We start from the raw sequence: 19,327 nt of genomic DNA, 5'->3' as shown, positions 1-19,327 counted from the left end.
GTCAGATTGTGCAACTTGAGTATGGGGACAAGATTCCTGTTGGAATGATGCCTGCCAGGCACATGCTCAATCCATGGCTTTTCTAGCTTGTGAAATCTGTCAGGGTAGGACTGGCCTGCTGGATTGTGGAAACTGCTAATGCCTGGCTGAAGGAGGATGGTATACCCGCTGTGTTAAAAGAGGCTATTGTACTGGCCTTGTTCAGAAGTCCTCATTAGATCCATCAAACCAATATAATTACCAGCCAGTCTGAAACATTCCATACTTGGGCAAGGTGCACAAGCATCTGGTTTTGGAACCGAAACTACCCTGGTTACCTTGGTGTATGACCTGAGCGAGGAAATACAGAGATGGGTGGGGTCATGTTAAGTTTTCCTGGACAACTCTGCCAGAGCCTAGTTTTATCCACTTTATCAGAGTGGATAAAAACTGATACTTTTAACAAATCCAAAAAAAAAAATCAGTTTAAAAGTTTTAATTTATTTTTTTATGTCCAGTAACTATCAAACCTTGTTTTGACAATCAGTCACGGGAATTTCATTTTTGTTTGCTACTCTGTTTTTGTGAGGGCAAGGCTGGGCCAAGACAGAGAGAAGCAGAAAGCAGCAACCCTGGAAAGGAAAAGTTGTCCACTTCCTGTATTCCCATACTAGCTACAATCCTATACCCACTTACCTGGGATTTCGCCCCATTGAACACAATGGAACTTATTTCTGAGTATAAATGTAGGATTGTGTTGTTAACCTCAAACTGTCATGGGTCCTGGTCATAGGAAAGACTATATAGGAATACTTTGCAGGCATTCCCTCTATAGGTAAAAGAAAAAAAAGAAGGAAAGTATGCAAAACATATACAGTGAGATAAAGACACACATAGCCTGCTTTTAAGACTGAAGCGGTGTAAATAATATTCTATTTGATTATAAGTTAACATGTCTTAGCAGTCAGATTGTCACCACTGTTCAGGAAATATGAAAAACCTGAATTAAATCACTGATTTAAATCAACATTTTTCCTTGCCGATTTAAATCATTTATTTAAATTGCCTTGATTTAAAAGCAATCCACCCTGAAATAGCTAGTTCACATTTTGAACAGAACACAGTACTTGGCTTGGATCTATATGAGCTTTTTGTAGAAATCAGTCAAGAGAATTCTAGCATTTGGTCCAGTAACACTGCAATAAATACATTAAAACCCTTCCAAATTAAGAAGCTGCAATTCCATGAGGTCACGAGGTCACTTTGGACTACAACTTCTCTCCACACTTATCCTTCTCCAATTGTTTGCCTAAATAGCTTATGTCTAGTAAAATAGAAACAATGATTTATTAGTTTGTATTAGAAGCAAAGAGCTCCCTAATAGCCCCATCAATAAAACAGGAGAAAGACTAGAGTTTTTAAATTTTTCTTTGAAAAGATGATTTTTTTACAGTACATACAAAAATACTCTAAATATAAATTCTGTTTTTACAAAAACACAATACATAATTTAAGACAAGACTTGTAAACGGTATTTGTTCCTCACATTTCTAGAGATTGACCTAGGGGGAAAGCAAGTTTTTGGAAGACAGTTTGTCAACATGAGTGAAGTGGTCTTAACCAGAACCAATATTGCCCAGTCTGAGTTATTCAGAATAGCGTATTGTCCAAAGTTCAGTAAAACTCTAAATTCCAGCTCTGCGTTCCTGGCCACAGTTCAAAGGAAAAAAGTGGACCAGCAAGGCAGGCAAAGAGCTTTTATGCATTCTGGACAAGCTATGGAAAATCATTTTGAGATATTTCAGCAGATAATGGAAATAGTTTGGATTGTGAGTTAAGGCCATACAACAACGCCTGTAACCATTCCAACATTCAAGTGACACAGCAACCATCATCCTTGGCATTTTACTATTGTGAAATATTCGTATCTGTTAAGAGTTTTTATTTTTAAAAGCCAGAGTCCAATCCAGCTAAAATTTAAGCACATGTAGCTCCCACTGTTTTCAAGTCTGAGCTTGCGGGGGGGGGGGGGGGGGGAGAAGAGAGAAGGCTTTACACTATTTATTAATATGCATGGGGCTGTATGGTGCTTAAACAACAGCTAAATTGTGACCTAGGTTTTTATTTTGTGGGCCTCCACAGGAGGCAGCTTTAATGGAACATTTACACAGTGCATATATATAGGTGCCAAATTCTGTAATGAGATTGCCGTTTGAAGGAGAAGCGCACACAGATACTCCTGTGCATAAATTACTCCAGCTGAAGTTCACAAGAACCACCTAATGAAGTCCATCTACAACAAATAGCTTAACAGAACAGCTGTCAGCCTTCCACACCACTAAGATTGGTTGTGGATTTCCTGATTAGAACAACCGTGTTAAGAGTACATTTCAGAGGGAGATGCAGACTGCCTGCACTGCTGTAATCCCACCGACTTAAGTGGAAGGACACCTGGGCCAAGTAGTCTGCATGCCACCCCCTTTATTTTTCGTAAACCACAAGACTTTTTTTTTTTTTTTTTGGCATTTTTCATAACAAAAAGGTTTTCCACTCAAGACAAATAATTCAAACATATATGACTTAAAATAAAGCTATGCACCTGCACAGTGAAAATAAAGTAACGGAGAGTCCAAGGGAAGAAACATCTAAATTAGAGATGTACCCACAGGCCATGGTTCTTGGGAACAGCTGCTTGATTTTTTTTTTTTTTAACAGCAGTTATGGTAGTGCAGCACCTGCAGAAAAAAGTTTACAGAGGATTAAAAGAATAGGCAACATGTATCTTGCCAAAAATGGGGCCATTTAGCCCAGTACTGTCTCTACACCAACTTGAAGCAGTTAGTTAGGTGATCAGGCAGAGACATTTCCCAGCTTTTCTACTAGACAGCCTAATAAAGAGCAATCCTATGGTCCCCGGGTGAGCCTCCCAGGGACCATAGGATGGCTGAGATTCCCCCTTCCAAGGTCAGATACAGCACTCCAACCTCAGAAGGGGGAGTTGGAGATCTGACTCCAATCCCCCACAGCCGGTGCAGACAAAACCACACCGGATGCCTCTCTGAGGTCAGAAAAATCAACCTCTGAGAGGGGGAAAAGGGGATGTTCCAGTGGGTGGGGAGACCAAAGAGGCCAGGATACAATTTATCCTGATCCTCCTCTAGCCTCCTTCCCTCCCCCTCTGAAGCGCCCTCGCTAGATGGGCTGAAAAGGCCATCTAGCAAAAAAAGCAAAGTTGGAGGATGGGGAAGTAAATGTTGCCTCTGCCGCTCCTCCCGCTCCGTTGGCTTCAGCCTGGCAGGGCACAGGAATCTCAGAAGCTTCCAAGTTCAGGGCCTTTGAAGTAGCAAGGGGAGAGGGCAGGGACTTACAAGGACTCACTGTCCTATTTAGCTACAGCCTTTCTTCACACTTCACGTGATGCTAACATGGCTAAAGTAACTTTAGGACTCTTTTTAAGAGTTGAAAAACATATAGTGTTGCTGATTAGAATCTTTGTAATTGCTGTAGGGGCGGGGAGGTAGTGTTCATGTGTAATTGTGTATTTTAAATGTGTAAGTGGCTTCTTTTAAATCTGATAAAACAAGATAAATAAAAATAAACAATAAGTAGGCTGAACCATGTTCTTTAAGAATTATTAATCTATTAAATTTGCATATGGGAAAAAATGTCCAAAGCACAAATTATATAAGCTTTGTTATCATAGCAGGCATTATGTTAAAAAGTTGAGTGAGTGAGAGACACTCTGTGAATGGCCCTTGCTATATACAGTTATCATTTAAAGGATTTATGCTCTGCCCTTCAGCAAGTTCCTAGGGCAGCTATAACAGCATGTATTAAATATATAGGATTCCATCCAAAATTGCACAGTGGACCTCTGTTTATGCTGCAGGGTTCCTGCTTCCTCTGGAGAAGATTTGGGAAGCAACAAGGCTGTGGATTCCATTCCATGAGTAGTGTCTGTTCCCCTTGTAGACAGAATTGGATACAACCGATATCTTTTTTAAAAACCTGATGAGGGCACCTTCCCAGTCAATTATAAAGCTGATTGCTTGTTGCAGCCCAAATAATATGCTCAAAGAACAATTATTGAATAATGCATTGTGCAATAGCCATTTCTTAAAAAAAAAAAAGTACGTGTACCATTACCTTAAGGGGCACTGCTATCGGTTAAGAGTCAGTCTGATGGAGTTTTTGACAACACGAACACTACTTGCTGGAATTGGAGAGGATGAATCTGGCAATTCTTTACTGGAAAGTCGCTACAAAATGAGAACTTAAATCAGATGTGTGAAGCCAAGTGTCCTGGAGAATGGGTACAGCAGCAGATCAGAGCAACGGTGAACCCATATCCTGCACTGACCCTACTACTAGGAGGTCTTGTATCTCCTCATATTCAAATTCTGGTTTCTTTTACTGAGGGAAGATAATTGATTTATGGTTTTAACCTTATGAGCTAACTTGAGAGCTCAGGAGAGGGGAGACAATGAAAGATGGGATACAAATATGAATATGCGTATCTGCATTTGACTGAACGTAAAAATTTGGCATTTCGAATTTCTTTATGGGAAATAGGTAGAATGAGGTAGAAGTCAATTATTCAAGACCGTAAACATTTGGCATTTCGAATTTCTTTATGGGAAATAGGTAGAATGAGGTAGAAGTCAATTATCCAAGACCGTAAACATTTGGCATTTCAAATTTCTTTATGGGAAATAGGTAGAATGAGGTAGAAGTCAATTATCCAAGACCGTTAGGCCTCAGGAACTATATTTCGGTTTGTTTTTTTGTTTTTAAAACCAACGTTCACATTATACCTGTGATCTTAGTGTGTTAAAAGTTGGAAGAGGGATGGCGTCTTCAAGGCTATGCTAAAAGGAAAAAACACACACACCACACCACAAGATGCTAGTTAGAAATTAAATGCAAGGAACTGTGTATTACTTTCAGAAACTGAAGAGGCCACAAAGTGATACAGCATTCTCCACACCACTTCGAAGTCTTGTGGCACAATCCTATGCATGTCTATCCTACTGTAATCAAGTTGAACTGGATTTACTTGGGAACAAAAGTGCACAAGATGCAGAGTTCTAGCACCAATCAAGTGTATGGAGACACAGTCAGGGTAGTCAGGCTTGTAGTTATGCAGAACAGTCTTTGCCATCTCATTTCTGCATCTTTAAGACTCATCTCCAACATATTAGAAATCATTCCCCTTTAGCTGGACAACACATCTCCCCACCCCTCTGCTGCCATTCTGAGATTCAGCCTCAACTAGCTTTTGTTCAAATCCTTTCATCAGCGTCACAGCTACTAGACAAAGGTGGTATTTAAAAAGGGAACAAAGTCCGACCATCTTAGCATTTCCTAATCTGGCATCCTCCAGACGTGCTGGAGTACAAGTCTTATCTTCCCCAGACAGCATGGGGTGCTGGCTAATGATGATGGAGATGTAGTCCAACACATCTGGAGAGTGGTGGGTTGAGGAAAGATGGACTAGCTCTTAGAGGTTTCCCCAGGGGAATAAGCACAAGTGTGTTTAAATTGGGCAATGGCGCATATTAAAATTGTCTACAGGCAAAAAGAGTAGTGCCTATGCCCACTGTGGAAAAATTTCTACAACAGCCTCCACAGTTACAAAAGTCTGAAGAGGGTTAGGGGTCCATCCTCTCCACCCAGAAGTTAGGATCCTTTCAACTCTATCCTATGCACGTTTACTCAGAAGTAAAACTCACTGAGTTTCAGGCTGCAGTCTTAGGCAGAGTTACTTTACTGGTCAGGCACCTCTATATCTGATCTTGTTTTGGCATTTTTTACATGCTGGGAGAGACTTACCTTTTCTACATCTTTCAGCCGTTTAAAACCTTCTTCCAAGGCAGGTGAATGACCTCTTTTGTGTGCAGGACTATTTTTAATGGTTACAGAAGCAATTCCATCCTGCTGCTGCTGGGAAGAGACAGGCGCAATAGTAGTAGGAATCGCATTTTGCACTATGGCCATGGAGATGCTGCACGTACTTGGAGGTGGAGCTATGTTCACTGCCACTGTGGAATCCAACCCTGCAAAAAGCAGGAGCTTTACATTTTACTCATAGACTTTTAAGAGAGAAATCCCACTAATTTTCCATTTTTATACATACGTGGACCAACTGGAATGGGCAACCCTTGAACAGGCATCAAAGGCTGAGTGATCTTCACTGGCTTCTCTCTGCTTGTAAAGATGGCTCTTTCAAAGCCAGCATGCCTGTAAAACAGCACTGGCTAAGAAAGATTTTATGGCAGCTACACTGTGCTAGTGTAAAGGACTTCTGTAATAGGGCCATGAAACGCTTGTTACTAGTAGAATCGAGATAAAGATTTATGCTGTTGAAATAAAGTCGGACTGTTCGTGGTGTGTAGATTTAAACATGGAACTGAGGAGATTCCTCAAAAGGTGGCCTTTGTGCTCATAACTCGAACCAGTCTATTCAGACATGGTGAGAACTTGGCCTCCATTTCCCCAACCACACTAATTTACTTACATATGAAGCTGCCATGTGCCATTAGCTGACAGACTAGCAGCTCTTCAAGGTCTCAGGTAAGGGCCTCTTTTAGCATTTTATACCTGAGAACCTTTTTAACTGGAGATGCCAAGGACTGAAACTGGGACCTTATACAAGTAATGCAGAAATTCCACCATTGAACTATGGCTCCTCCCCAAACCCACAGCAATCCTATCCCCCCAGGCAGGACTCTTCTACAATTTGAATCCAGGACCTCTCAACAACCTAAGATTCTCACCTCAAATGGGAATAACAGCCTTACCTAGACCAATAAACTAGACTAGTCTTGTGTCCTAGACTTATGCTATCATCACTCTGATAACAGTGAGTGGGAAGAGTAAACTAGAGAGGTCCTATGGCAGTGGCAAAATGCAGTTCTCTCTCACTCCAGCATGCCAAACCATATCATCACCTCCTTTCATGCTATACCCTGCCCCTGTCTCTGTGAGTAATGCTGCTGGAGCATTGTGGCAAGGAGTCATGGCAGAGTGGCTGCTGTGCAACTAGCAAGAACTTGGCTTAAGGGATGGGGGAAAAAAATCTCAAAATCAATAGCCCTAATACCAGATGTTGTGGGGTGGACAGGCTGCTTACCTGTAACTGTAGTTCTTCATGGGCATCTGTGCATTCACACGTATGGGTTCTGCCCAGGCACAGAACCCATATGTGTGATGCACAGAGACCATGAAGAAGAAACAGCAGTGGCTGAGCATCCCTGAGTCTTAAAGCAGAGGTGTGGCTCCAAAATGGCACAAGCCTAGACATATATTTTAGAAAGCCTACCTTTCAGTTTCTTTTGAAAAAGAACTACTGCAGAATTTTGCCAGGCCACTGAACGAAGGAACGGCTTTGCATTGTGTCGCAACATCTGCACTCCGGTAACTGTCCAAGCAGCCATCGTCCTCAGATGGCCTTTTAAACACAAACCTGCAAGCGTGTTGACCAACATCTGGTACACTCTGCTGAGAAACATTTAGCTTAAGTTCATAGTTCTTCAAATAACGTGTTTTAATTGTTTGTTTTAATAAAGGAAGGCCTGAATTTGAACATACCTTTTTCCTTTTCTGCAAGAAGTCTGCTGGCAAATAATAATGGAGTTGTTTCTTCTTCACGTGTGTGGCTTCAATCTTCATGCCTTCTTTCAACATGTTGATATTATTTGCTTGCCTATAAACTAAGACCAAGGGCGACAAAGTCAAACAGCTTGACTGCAGCTCAAGCAAGCCTGTACAGCAACATGAGCAACAGCATCCGACATTGAGGAAGTGCGGCAAAACCTCCGCAGCTCTCCACTGTTATAGGGAAAAAGAAAAAAAATGTATATTGTCCTGAGCAGCTACAATGGCTCTTAGGATGCTACATGGCAGGGGACAAATACTAAGAGGATCACCAATAATTTGCTGCTCTGCTGGGGATAGGCATAACTCCCCTTCCCTTTGGAACCTGGACCTTTAAGCCTTTGTTTTTTAGACATACCACCAGTGGGCAACAATATGTACTCCCTCGATCAGAGTTATGCTTCCTGTACTGAATGTTTGGCTTTCACAAGCACCTTAGGAGAGTTAGGAGGTAGTCCTCCTTGGTTCTTTAGCTTGACTGTGCAGAAAGAGTCTTGTGATACCTTTACATTGTCACTTCTGTTAGTCTATATAGGTGCTGTAAGACATTGTTATACTGAATCTTGTATGTTTCAAATAAGATTTAAGAACTGCTAGCTAGTCTTTAAAGTAACTGTCAGCTAGTTTAAAATATTCGTCCACTAAGCCAAATGTCATTTTGCCGAGCTTAAGGTTGGCCTTAACCATGACTGATTAGAAGAATCTGCAAAACACAAAATAAGAGAGCCTTATATAGTCCAGGACAAATGGGGGGGACGGAGGGATGGAGAGGAAGTAGCTTTTTTCGCCATAGCAGTGCAGTTTGTGTAGCTGGTATGTTAAGAGGGCATGCAGAATCCTACAAGTCCCAGCAATAGCATTTGATATATTTGCAAACAGATATAGCTACAGAAGATTGAAAGATAAGTCTGGGTACAGTGTATTTTGGGAAATTCTGATGAAGTACACTATCCTCAAGTATTCCAAAGCTTCAGGGAGCAGATTTATCTGTAATACTGCATGCCCAATACAGATAAAACTGATGCAATGTTTTCATGGACAAAGGAAGAATATCTGCAGTAAAGAATAAATCAGAGGTCACATCAAGGCAATATACTTAAAGTAGCATTAAAGGACTAGTGAGCCTCTAAGTCTAGGGTATTTTCTTCCAAATGAAGCAGAGCAGAAAACCTATTTGACAACAGATTTTGCTTCATCTCAACTCTGTTTGCCATGCAAGCTTATGAGCAAGCAGTGCTCCTTTCCCATCTTTTACAAGACTTGGCATATGACATTATTAGAAGACTTGTTAAATTTAACATTTAAACTGGACACATCAAGAATGCAGGAGAGATACATCCACATCTCAGCAGGATTTGGTTCTCTGAGTTAGCACAGATAGTAATTCAGACTGAAATGAGGCACCCCTTTGGGCCTCCCTCCCCCAATCATGGCTCATTCAAAACAGATTTTCAACAATATAAAGATTTACCTGTGTCCGTGAATGACTGGATATCGTAGGTTAAGTCAATGTTTAAAAACTCTGCATTCTCCACTTTCTTAAAAGTTATTCCCAGAAACCACATAGACACATAGTCACTCCTGAAGGAAAAGCCCCAGGACAGCACATTAACTGAAAGCACTGGTACGGTGTCAGCATAGTTGTAGGAAAAATATTCAATTTAAAGTTTGCTTCAGTATTCCTTATGCATAATACTAGTTTCCTTGGCAGAGTAAACAATTGCTTCAGATGTTAGTACACTAAAGGGCAGGGCTACACATTATAAGGGAATCATGGACTTTGCAACCCCAACTATCCCTTGTTATCCTAATGCAAAGATGGTGGCATTTATAAAAGGGAGAATCAACTGGCAAGCAGGAGATGCTTAATTCTTTTCTGACCTGTCAGTCCTCTTGTAAAATGCATGCATGCATGCGCATGCAAACACACACACACACACACACACACACACACGCGCACGCGACTTGGGGAAAAACAGTAGTTAACTGTTCAGCAAACCCCCAAGTCAGGCTCTGAGACCAGAAGAGGCCAGGCTAGTGGAGTGGGGAGGTTGCAGGTACATAAAGACTAAGTAGCAACTCTTTCATTTGACAGTTTCCCCTGGCAAATGCCACTTCCCATGCATTCACTCCTTTAAGAGACATGTATTTGCCAATATAATGTGTACGTCCTAGCGCTAACAAAGTGTCTTGATGCACCTTAAAGACTCATGGCTTTATCAATAATACAGCTTTCCCTGACTGGGTGCCTGGCAGAGGTTTTTGGACTGAAACTCTTTTCAGCCCCACCCAGCACGGCCAATTGCGAGGAATGATGAGATCCGTAGTCCAAAACACCCGAAGAACACCAGGTTGGCTGGGGAAAGCTGGCATAAGCTAAATCTTTGGTTTTGCCCCTCTGGAAATTGTTATCCTAATACCACCACGTTTTCACACATCAGGGGTTAGGAAGCCCATATTGCCAGGGATGCAGTATGTCCAGCTCATGGGCCTAACCCAGCCCACGAAGATTCCGCAACCAGCCTGCAGAGCCTCCCAGGGTTCCTCCAGAAAGCAGGGTTTGGCCTCCAAGCACTGCCCCCTGGAGAAATCCCTGCTGTTTTCTCCCACTGGAGGTAAGAGCGGGGATGCAGGTGGGGAGAGCTCCGCTGGCACTGGGAAGGGCTGCTCTTTCCAGAACTGGCTGAGCAGCTTTGTGCAGTGCGTGCTGCCCCCGATGCGGACAAAGTGCATTCCAGTTCGAATCCCTTTCTCCGTGCTGAGGGGAACTCCATGCGCTTCTCAGCACGGAGGAAGGCAAAATGGATGGAGTAGGACGGCGTCCCCAGCCGTAGCCACAGCCATGGATGTCATCTGGCCAGCAGAGGGCATGGTGGGGGGCTGAACCCATATCTGGTTCTGCCCCGCCATAAATCATTAACTCACTCTTTGTATTGCTCCCTAGTCCCAGGGAAGGACTGTGGATTTACATGTGCGATGGTAATCAGTTCATTCCTTTCCAAGCTTCCAACAAGCACACGGATTTTAGATTCTACCAGGCCAACCCTTAAAAAACAAACAAAATAAGGTTTAGTTAACAATTTTACGGAATGGTCGGCCAGCCAACCAAGTACCTCTGAGAACCAGTTGAAATGCGACATCATGTGGCCCAATGGTGAAATGCAACAATTACTGGAAAGTTCACGCAAGTCTAAGATGAAACGTAGATTCAATTTATTCTTTATTTTAGTATTTATACCCCATCTTTTTGCAGTACGCCATATGCAAGGATATATTTTAGAAAATAAAGCAAAGTAAGTTTTAGACCCTCTCTCACCTGTTGTCTAGCAGCAGCCATTCCAGCAGGCTACCTGAATGGTTTCTATCTCAGCTGGTCACTCTAAGAACTGTAACCTGAACTTGCTTTTTCCTTCCTCCTTCCCCAACTCTTACTCCTTGTGTGTCATGTCTGACATTTACTTATCACCCCTCTCCTCCCGCCCCCTAATCACACTAATATCAAATGCAAACTGCTAACAACAGGATTCTATCAGTATTTATGGGGGCTTACCATTCCAAATGGTGCTCTTCAGTGGGGGAACTGGCGATTAGAACAATGTAATGCCTGGAAACATAGAAAACAAACATTTGATCAGTTTTAACAGTTACAGAAAAAAAACCTTTCCGAGATGAGAGCTAACTTCCATATTTTTGTACACCTCCTTGGTTGGGATATTTTTGTAAACCACCTTGGTTGGCTTCAGAAAGGCGTTATAGAAATACAACAGATACTAATATTTCCCTCCTCTTCATTTACACCCATGACTTCTGTAAAGCCTTTCCTAACCTCACAGCCTATCGATTAACCTCCCCACACCTTTGCAACCATTTACAAGTCTGCGTCTCTATTCCAGCCCTGTCGCCTGGATTGTAAGGGTCGTGGTGCAGGGACCACATTGCTTCTTTAGACCATCTTGCTCAGAAGAGCCACTAAAGCAGTAGTGGTAGATAAGCTTTGAAACTTCAGGAGGATTGAACTTTCAACTAAATTAGCTGGTCAGTAACGTCAGATTCTTTTTTTGGTGCATTCAGGCTAATAGCAGTTGAGGGGCAGCGCATGAATCCTTTGGTCAGCCCAATATACTACAGATGGATGCTTCCAGACAAGGTTTTTCTCATGCAGTCACCCTGCCTCATTTATGGATTTCGTCCATTTTTTTTTTTTTGCCACAAAACATGTTAAGGAGGGAAAGGCGGAATGCTGTTTGACTGGTAGCATTAGGAGCCTCCACCTGGAAGCACCAATGTTCACTAGGGACTTTCTGCCAACTGGAAAGAGGCAGATTCTCTTTTCTATGCTGCTCTTTTGGCCAAGAAACAAACCAAGATGTTTCAAGTCTAGAGCTTCAGTTCTTTGTTTATAGGCAAGCAAGTTTGCCCCCATTCTGTTTTCAGCAGCAGATAGTTTGTTAACATTTGAAGATTCATGACTAATGCGAGTTAAAGACTCACTAGAGGAAGCACAGTGTGGGGCATGATTGAGGGAGTAGATTATTTTCTATTTGCAGGGATGGGCAACTTGTGACCTTCCAAGTATCTGCGCTGAACTGCGCTGGCTAGGGCTGATGGGAGTTGTATGGCACTCCAGATGTTTTTGCCTATGTCGCCCACCCCTAATTTAGACAGCGTGAGTTTGGTAACTGGGTGTATATCCCACACCAGTTTTGGAACAGCTACACTGGCTCCCAGCACGTTTCTGAGAACTCAAAGAGCCAGTTTAAAGCCCCAAGTGGTTTGGGACCTGAGCATCTAAAGGATTGCCTCCTCCTGCATGAACCTGCCAGGGTATTAAGATCTTCCTCTGAGGCCCTTCAGAGGTAAGTAGGGTGGTGGCCAGAAACACAGCATTTTCTATTGTGACACCCCATCTCTGGAACTTGCTTGCTACAGATCTTATTTTGTTTCACAGGCAGCTAACGATAAATAACTAATCCACATAACAAATAAGCAACACCACAAATATTTGAAGCCTACTCATTATTTCCAAGCAGAAATTCTATAATCTTCCCTTTTGCTTTCTACAATGTTAATGTAGTCTATTTTCAGCTGCGATTATATCTTTTCATACTTGCTTCCATAACTTCAAGGTGCAGTGGCTTGCAGTTCCATCACTACAACTGGGTAGATCAGTATGGACCTGCCCGTACACTGCGATCAACATCTGAGCCCTTCCTCAGAGTGCCTCCTCTGAAACAAGTCTGGAGGACAGCAACAAGGGAGAGGGCCTTCTAAGTGGTGCCCCCCGCAACACCCAACTGTGGAACTCTTCCCCCAGCAAGGCTTGCTTGGTGCCAAAACTGTCATTTTTTCAGTGCCCAGTCAAGACTTTCCTCTAACCCCAGGCATTTGAAGGCACATGATTTTTTTAATGCATCTGTGGCTTTGGTTATGGTATGTACTGATGTTATTGTTTTATTGTTTGGGTATTTAATAGAAATTGTTTAACATGCATTTTATATTTTGCATGTTTTAATAATTTTGTTGTAACTCGCCTTGGGTCTTTTTAAAGAGAAAGATGAGTAAGACATTCTAATAATAATGATGATGATGGTGGTGGAGGTGGTGTTTTGGATGCAAACTTCTTAAAAAATCACAATTGTATCTGAATGATTTTATTTGTATTTTGTTCAAATAATCAGCACTATTTTATGTGCTAAGTGGTACTAAATAATATACAATGTATTTCATAATAAATAGTAAATTGAAAAGTTGATGATTAATATGCAGGTCAGCACTGCATATATATTTCATTTGTTTTTCTTCATCACCTGGTAAAGATCTTTTGAATTTGTCCAAGTTTTTTTTAGTTCCAGCACTTTTAAAGGTGTTTTCATACAAGAATGTGTTAAGGAAATATTTAAGGCAGGTCTGGGAAGCCCAAGTTTCTTTTTACAAATATTTATCTGGCCTGCTGTGTTATTGTGGCCATTTTATTCTAATTTTACTTCTGTAAGCTGCTTTGGGTATCTTGGTAGCTAAAAAGCAAGGCATGAAGTTGCTTAAAATAGAGATTTTGAAAGTACAGGTACTCTACATACTTGTACTTTTGGAAAAAGTTGGGTGGTTCAAGCAGCTTTGGCCAGTCCAATTTTCCTTGAAGAATCTCATCTGCAACCGCAAGACCTATTTAAACATAAAATAGCTATTTCAGTGCTTTATAATCATAATTTTTATATCTGAGCAGAATAGTCCTGGGGTGCAGTCACAGAACCCAAACTGGAGAACTGCAAGTTGGGAAAGCGGCACAAAAGTCACTTGATGTAGTACATAGGTCTGAGACAGAAACTAGAAGTAGATAGGAGTCCCAAACCCTATCAGAGGCTCATATCTCATCCAAGAACCATAGACACATCTCTCAGCCTACACTGTCCTCATTTAGGCAAGGTTTCTCTCCCTCCTCATCCTCCTCCTCCTCCAGTCACCACTAATCTGATCATGGCCAGTTTGCATATTCCTCTTTTGGTGAAACAGACATTACAAAAGGCATGGGACCGTCACCAACTCTTTCTGCTTATATCTAGGATTAGCGTCATACACTATGCATTTCCCTGTCCCTGACAGCCACCTGTGAGAGGCAGGGACTGGTAAATGCAATGCACAATTGAGTCGCATCTTGCATTGCATTGCACTGGGCATTACCGGGAAAAGGAAAAGTGTCACGGAATGGGGGTGGCAGGTCTGTGCTACATCTAATTCTGCCCTTCCCCAACACACTGTTTTCAAGGGACACCCAACCCCACATTCCTACCACCTCTTACATGGCCCCAGAGAGCTAAAGCAGACTGAAATTTCTCAGATGAGAGTTTTCTGAAATCTTTTTGTCCTGTTTTCTAAATGCTAGCTCTAGGGAATGCAAAAATGGCAACAAGCCTGTAAACATAGTTCCCACTACTTGCAGCAGCAGCAGCAGCAAAAAGGTATCTCAGTAAAAAAGAAAGCAACAATGCCACTGCTGACGGACAGGCACAACCCCAAGAAGCTGGAGAATTCCTCCCCTGCCAGGAGAACATTCAGCACAAAGGGGCCCCATAATTTCACTGCTTCCAAGTAGATGAAGAATTATAGGAAGCATTTTTGCCCAGCTCTTCCATCTCTTTCTGTCTTTGTCTCTCTCTCACTCACAAGCACACCCCTACCTCTACTGAGAAACAACTTCCATGCTTACAATATCCATCGGACAGTGCCAGCTCCAGGTGCTTGAGAGCCCTGCACAAGACACCTCAATGAGCCCCCTCCTTCAGCGAGTCTACCTTCTCACTGCCATGGTCACCAACTGCTATTGCTCCTCATCCTCTTTCCTACCACTGCTACCACTTGCTTGCCTGACAGGCGGAGAGCCAGTGCGTAAGCAGGCAGTGGCATCTACTGCTCCTCCTTCTCACCACCAGTGTTGCCAGAGTGAGACAGGTGAACAAGCAGGTTGCAAAGGTGAAGAGGAGGAGCAACTCCAGGGGGCTCTTGACAGCGGTTCCCTGCTGGGGTGTCGGCTGTCTGAAGGTGCTTGGCCATGGTTACTCTTGGCACCGACCCTGGAGATCAAGATCGGACACAGCTTTATCCGAAAGCAACTCAAACCCATCACCAGATTCCTTGGAGAGGTTAGCAGGAACTGCCAACAGATGACCTGATTAAGGGGAATGTATTCCTACCAGGTTTTGGCAGATCAGAAGTGAACAAGAATGCCAGCTGTGTCCAGTTAGAACACAAAAGTAAAAGAGTAACTGTCAAAACATGAAAAGACCCCCTTTGTTACAGAGGCCTACCAGCATGCAAGTTAACTGTTCACACCCTGCCATTTTAAACACGTTCTCCTAATTATAAGAGAGGATATGGGATGATCAAGATGGTATACCATATTTGAATTCTTCCACCATTACTGCTCGGGTTGAAGTAGACACATTATATGTGGAGTTCTGCTGTGGATAGGCTGGTGTGACGATGGGCATCAGATGATACCGGTCAGCTGGATTTACCTGTGGCATATGGAGGGTTGTGCTCAAGAGTATGAACTGGAAACAGTCTCCATTTTCAAATCCCGCCTCAGCTATGAACTCACAGGCTGGGCTTAGGCAAGCCACACTCAGCCTCGAGAGCCCACTCCCATTCGTGAACTGCCCAGAGCTTTGGCTATGGGGCACTATAGAAATATAATAAATGAATGAATTTGTAACAGGATGAGTGTGTGCATGTGTGTATATAATACTGACCTGCCTTGAAAAGATTGTTATCTTACACCAAAGGCAATGCATAAAGTGTGCTTTGAGCCCTTTGGGGAAGCTGCTGGATAGGGTATTTCTTCACACAGCCCATAGTTATACTATGGAATCTGCTACCACAAGATGTAGTAGTGATAGCCACCCACCTGGATGACTTTAAAAGGGGGTTAGACAAATTCTTGGAGAAGGCTATCAATGGCTACTAGGCTTGACGACTATGTACTACCTCCCATACCTGAGGCAGTATCACCACCAGTTGCTGGGCACCAGTTGCTGGGGAACATGGGCGGGAGGGTGCTGTTACACTTGTGTTCTGCTTGTGGGTTCCTGGTGGACAGCTGGTTGGCCACTGTGTGAACAGAATGCTGGACTAGATGGACCCTGGGTCTGATCCAGCATGGCACTTCTTATGTTCTCATGAGACATTTTCTCCATCTCTCATAAGACTAGAATCCAGGGTCATCGCATGAAACTGACTGGTGGGAGACTCCGGACAGATAAATGGAAGTATCTTTTCACACAGTGCACAGTTAAACTATGGAATTCACTTCCCCAATGGTAGTGAAGACCACTAATTTGGATGGCTTTGAAAAGGGACTGGACAAATTCCTCAAGAAGGCCATCAGTGCCCACTAGTCCTTATGGCAATATGCTACCTCCAGTTTCAGAGGCAGTATGCCTATGTATACCAGTTGCTGGGGAACACAGGTGGGAGGGAGGTTCACTCATGTCCTGCTTGAGTTTCTCATAGGCAGCTGTTTGGCCACTATGTGAACAGAATGCAGGACTAGATGGACCCTGGGTCTGATCCAGCACGGCTCTTATGTTCTTATGATATAGGAATACCAAGTAATGTTAAGTACTTCCTACACGATGCAGGAGAAGCTTCCCCATTTGCTGTGGAATTTATATCCTACTTTCGCCTTCCAAACAAAGGTGCCCAAAGCAACTATTACTCAAAATATTTAAAAAATCCAGAACAGTGAGAAAACACAGAGATCACGGCAGCAAAGTAACAATAAAACTGAAGAGGGTACATTGTGTATGAACTCTGTACTGTCCTCTAAGCTGCCCCCTGTTTAATCAAGGCAAGGGAACTCTACCTTATAGGTAGTCAAAAATGTTGCCCCCACTATAACTGTGCTCCTGGGCGAAACCAATGCATTTTGTGCCACAGAACTCAAAGGCACACGAGCGTCTTGGGCAGGTGGCCAGTTCAACAGAGGTACTGCAGCTCTTGTGAAAGAAGGAGAGGCATGGGGACTCAAGACCAGGATGGGCCAAGACTGCTCTTGTCTCCTCCTTCAGTGAAAGCAGCAGCCCTCAGAGAGCTACTGCTACTGCGAATGCAGGATTTTTTCAAAGCCATGTGCTCTACAAACCCTGGGGTCCCAGACTGGCAAGTTGAGACTGCTCTCTTCAGGTTGCTTCAACAAGACAGGATTGGGCCATTCCCTGCAAAAGAAACCAGTGACAACAGCCTACAATAGACATGGAGATAATATAGCCCACAGGCACGCCTCCTATTCCCCCCGCCCCCAGAAATGTGTTGTCTACTACAGTCTAGGAGTGTACATTCCATTATTCATATCTGCACACAATGCCTGCATCACCACATACGCAGGAAATCTGACAAAGTGTAAAGAGACATATGTAGGAGTGGTACTATTCTACACCATGGAAATACAAACTATGCAAGCTTTCCCCAGCCTGGTGCCTTCCACATATGTTGGACTACAACACCCATTATTCCCAGCCAGCATAGCTATGTGTCCAAGACATCTGGAATGCACCAGGTTGGGGAAAGCTGAATTATACCAATAAGTCACACTGTGCAAATTAAGAGTAAATTGTGCACAAGCATAAATGCAAATGGGTTTCATCTTCTGTGGAGTAGGTTCATGAAATGTATGAGCCTGAGGCCTGCTCCTGATCGCTTCCCAGAGATAATATGGAGGAGTGGAAAGGTTAACAGCCAAATACACCCTCAATTTAGTACTCAGTCACAAAGCCTTCCTCATCAGCCCTCCCTATCCCCGTTAGGATAAAGGGAAAGGCAATGGGGGGGGGGGTGTCTTTTAGGGAGGTGTTCATGTAGAACAGAACAGCACACTTGTTTCATTTTCTTTATAATGTTATCTCTGCCTAAAGGCATTAGACCTTGAGTCTCCATGACTGTACAATATTAACAATCAAGTATCTAAAGACGCACGCATACAGAATTTAAACACAAACACACACTAACTAAAAAAAACCTTCAAAGCAGCAGCAACAGGCATTCTAGGCCAGGCAAACATCTTTAGAGAACCAATCTGGGTAACAGCAAAAAGGGACATTTATCTCAGCCAGGCTTCAATTCTCTGGGATGAATACCAAGGGTGTTGCATTGTGAAACGCACAATTTCTTGGTCACTTTCCTTGCTGGTCATAATTCAGTGGTAATGTTCTGGCCTGAGATCTAATCTCCGTTCTGCCCACATTATAGTCTGGTTTATGATCAGATACTTACCACTTTGAAAAGATCAGGAAGAATTTATGAATTAGTGTTGATGCCAAAGCATTTGGATACAGCTGACATGTTCTTGCCACCAGCATGGCCCAAGAAACACCACCAAGAAATCCCAGCATATTAGAATAAATTCCACGTCCTAAAGGTAGATATTTGTCATTCAGATTTCCTCATTATTTCAGGTTAACTCACTTTCTTCCCCCTCCCCAAAGCAAGGAAGTTTGAGAAATCACACTTTTGGCATCACACATTAATTTCTCCTTTAAACAAATTGAAGGCCAAATTACGCGAGATGCAGGGAATCTGACATAAACTTTTCAACTGCTTTTACTTCTAAGTTAGAAGCACCCACCCAGGGACATAGCTTCTGAATGTTTTACCCAGTGGAAAAATAGCAGGTTTCAGCAGACTTAGAACAGGAACACAGTGAACAGGGGTAGACAGGTTTAAAAACCTCGCCCAGCCACAGTACCCCAATTATGATGTCCCTATCCTTGGAGCTGCTTGTAATTAAACAGAAGCATCAAGAAATTCAGTCACAGGTCTTCCAGATCACATACAGTTTAACACTTATGAGACCCCACAAACACAAATTTGAATCTGAACTAGAAGCTCAGACTATCTAGAACTACTGCATAGCTTCAGAGCTACTGCAACAATTGGTATTTAATCCAGGCTTGGATTCAGACAGATGTTTTGCTGTTGAAATGGCTCCCCCTTGTGGCACATATTCCTCTTCAAAGAATCCTAGAATTGGAAGCGGCCTATAAGACCATCAAGTCCAATCCCCTGCTCAATGCAGGAATCCAAGTCAAAGCATCACTGATGGCTGTCCAGCCTCATCCTGAATGCCTCCAGTGTGGGAGAGCCCACCACCTCCCTAGGGAATTGGTTCCATTATCGTATTGCTCTAACAGTCAGGAAGTTT

General features: G+C 42.9%; 1 protein-coding gene across 6 annotated transcripts in view; it reads right to left on the bottom strand.

The window, feature by feature from the left end:
- Nucleotides 1-1,391: 1,391 nt before the first annotated feature.
- Nucleotides 1,392-19,327, bottom strand: part of PAPOLG (poly(A) polymerase gamma) — a 34,403-nt gene continuing 16,467 nt past the window's right edge. For 2 of the 6 annotated variants that reach the window (XM_084829304.1, XM_084829307.1), the window contains 14 exons: nucleotides 18,400-18,538; nucleotides 17,273-17,345; nucleotides 15,527-15,647; nucleotides 13,713-13,797; nucleotides 11,186-11,239; nucleotides 10,561-10,680; nucleotides 9,107-9,216; nucleotides 7,570-7,691; nucleotides 7,301-7,476; nucleotides 6,116-6,219; nucleotides 5,812-6,035; nucleotides 4,794-4,847; nucleotides 4,126-4,238; nucleotides 1,392-2,714 (listed from right to left, as the gene is read on the bottom strand). In XM_084829304.1, coding sequence (XP_084685430.1) covers nucleotides 4,140-4,238; nucleotides 4,794-4,847; nucleotides 5,812-6,035; nucleotides 6,116-6,219; nucleotides 7,301-7,476; nucleotides 7,570-7,691; nucleotides 9,107-9,216; nucleotides 10,561-10,680; nucleotides 11,186-11,239; nucleotides 13,713-13,797; nucleotides 15,527-15,647; nucleotides 17,273-17,345; nucleotides 18,400-18,538 — 1,481 coding nt within the window. In that variant the 3' untranslated portion in view covers nucleotides 1,392-2,714; nucleotides 4,126-4,139. Of the gene's footprint in view, nucleotides 2,715-4,125; nucleotides 4,239-4,793; nucleotides 4,848-5,811; nucleotides 6,036-6,115; nucleotides 6,220-7,300; nucleotides 7,480-7,569; nucleotides 7,692-9,106; nucleotides 9,217-10,560; nucleotides 10,681-11,185; nucleotides 11,240-13,712; nucleotides 13,798-15,526; nucleotides 15,648-17,272; nucleotides 17,346-18,399; nucleotides 18,539-19,327 lie in introns of all 6 variants that reach the window. The other 4 variants (XM_084829306.1, XM_084829308.1, XM_084829303.1 and 1 more) reach the window with 3 other exon arrangements.

This window comes from Heloderma suspectum, chromosome 1 (assembly GCF_057233095.1).
Source record: "Heloderma suspectum isolate Gila_16-S chromosome 1, 16-S_ref, whole genome shotgun sequence".
Lineage (NCBI taxonomy): Eukaryota > Metazoa > Chordata > Lepidosauria > Squamata > Helodermatidae > Heloderma > Heloderma suspectum.
Note: the sequence above shows the minus strand (reverse complement) of the source record. Positions and strands in the feature narration are given on the sequence as shown.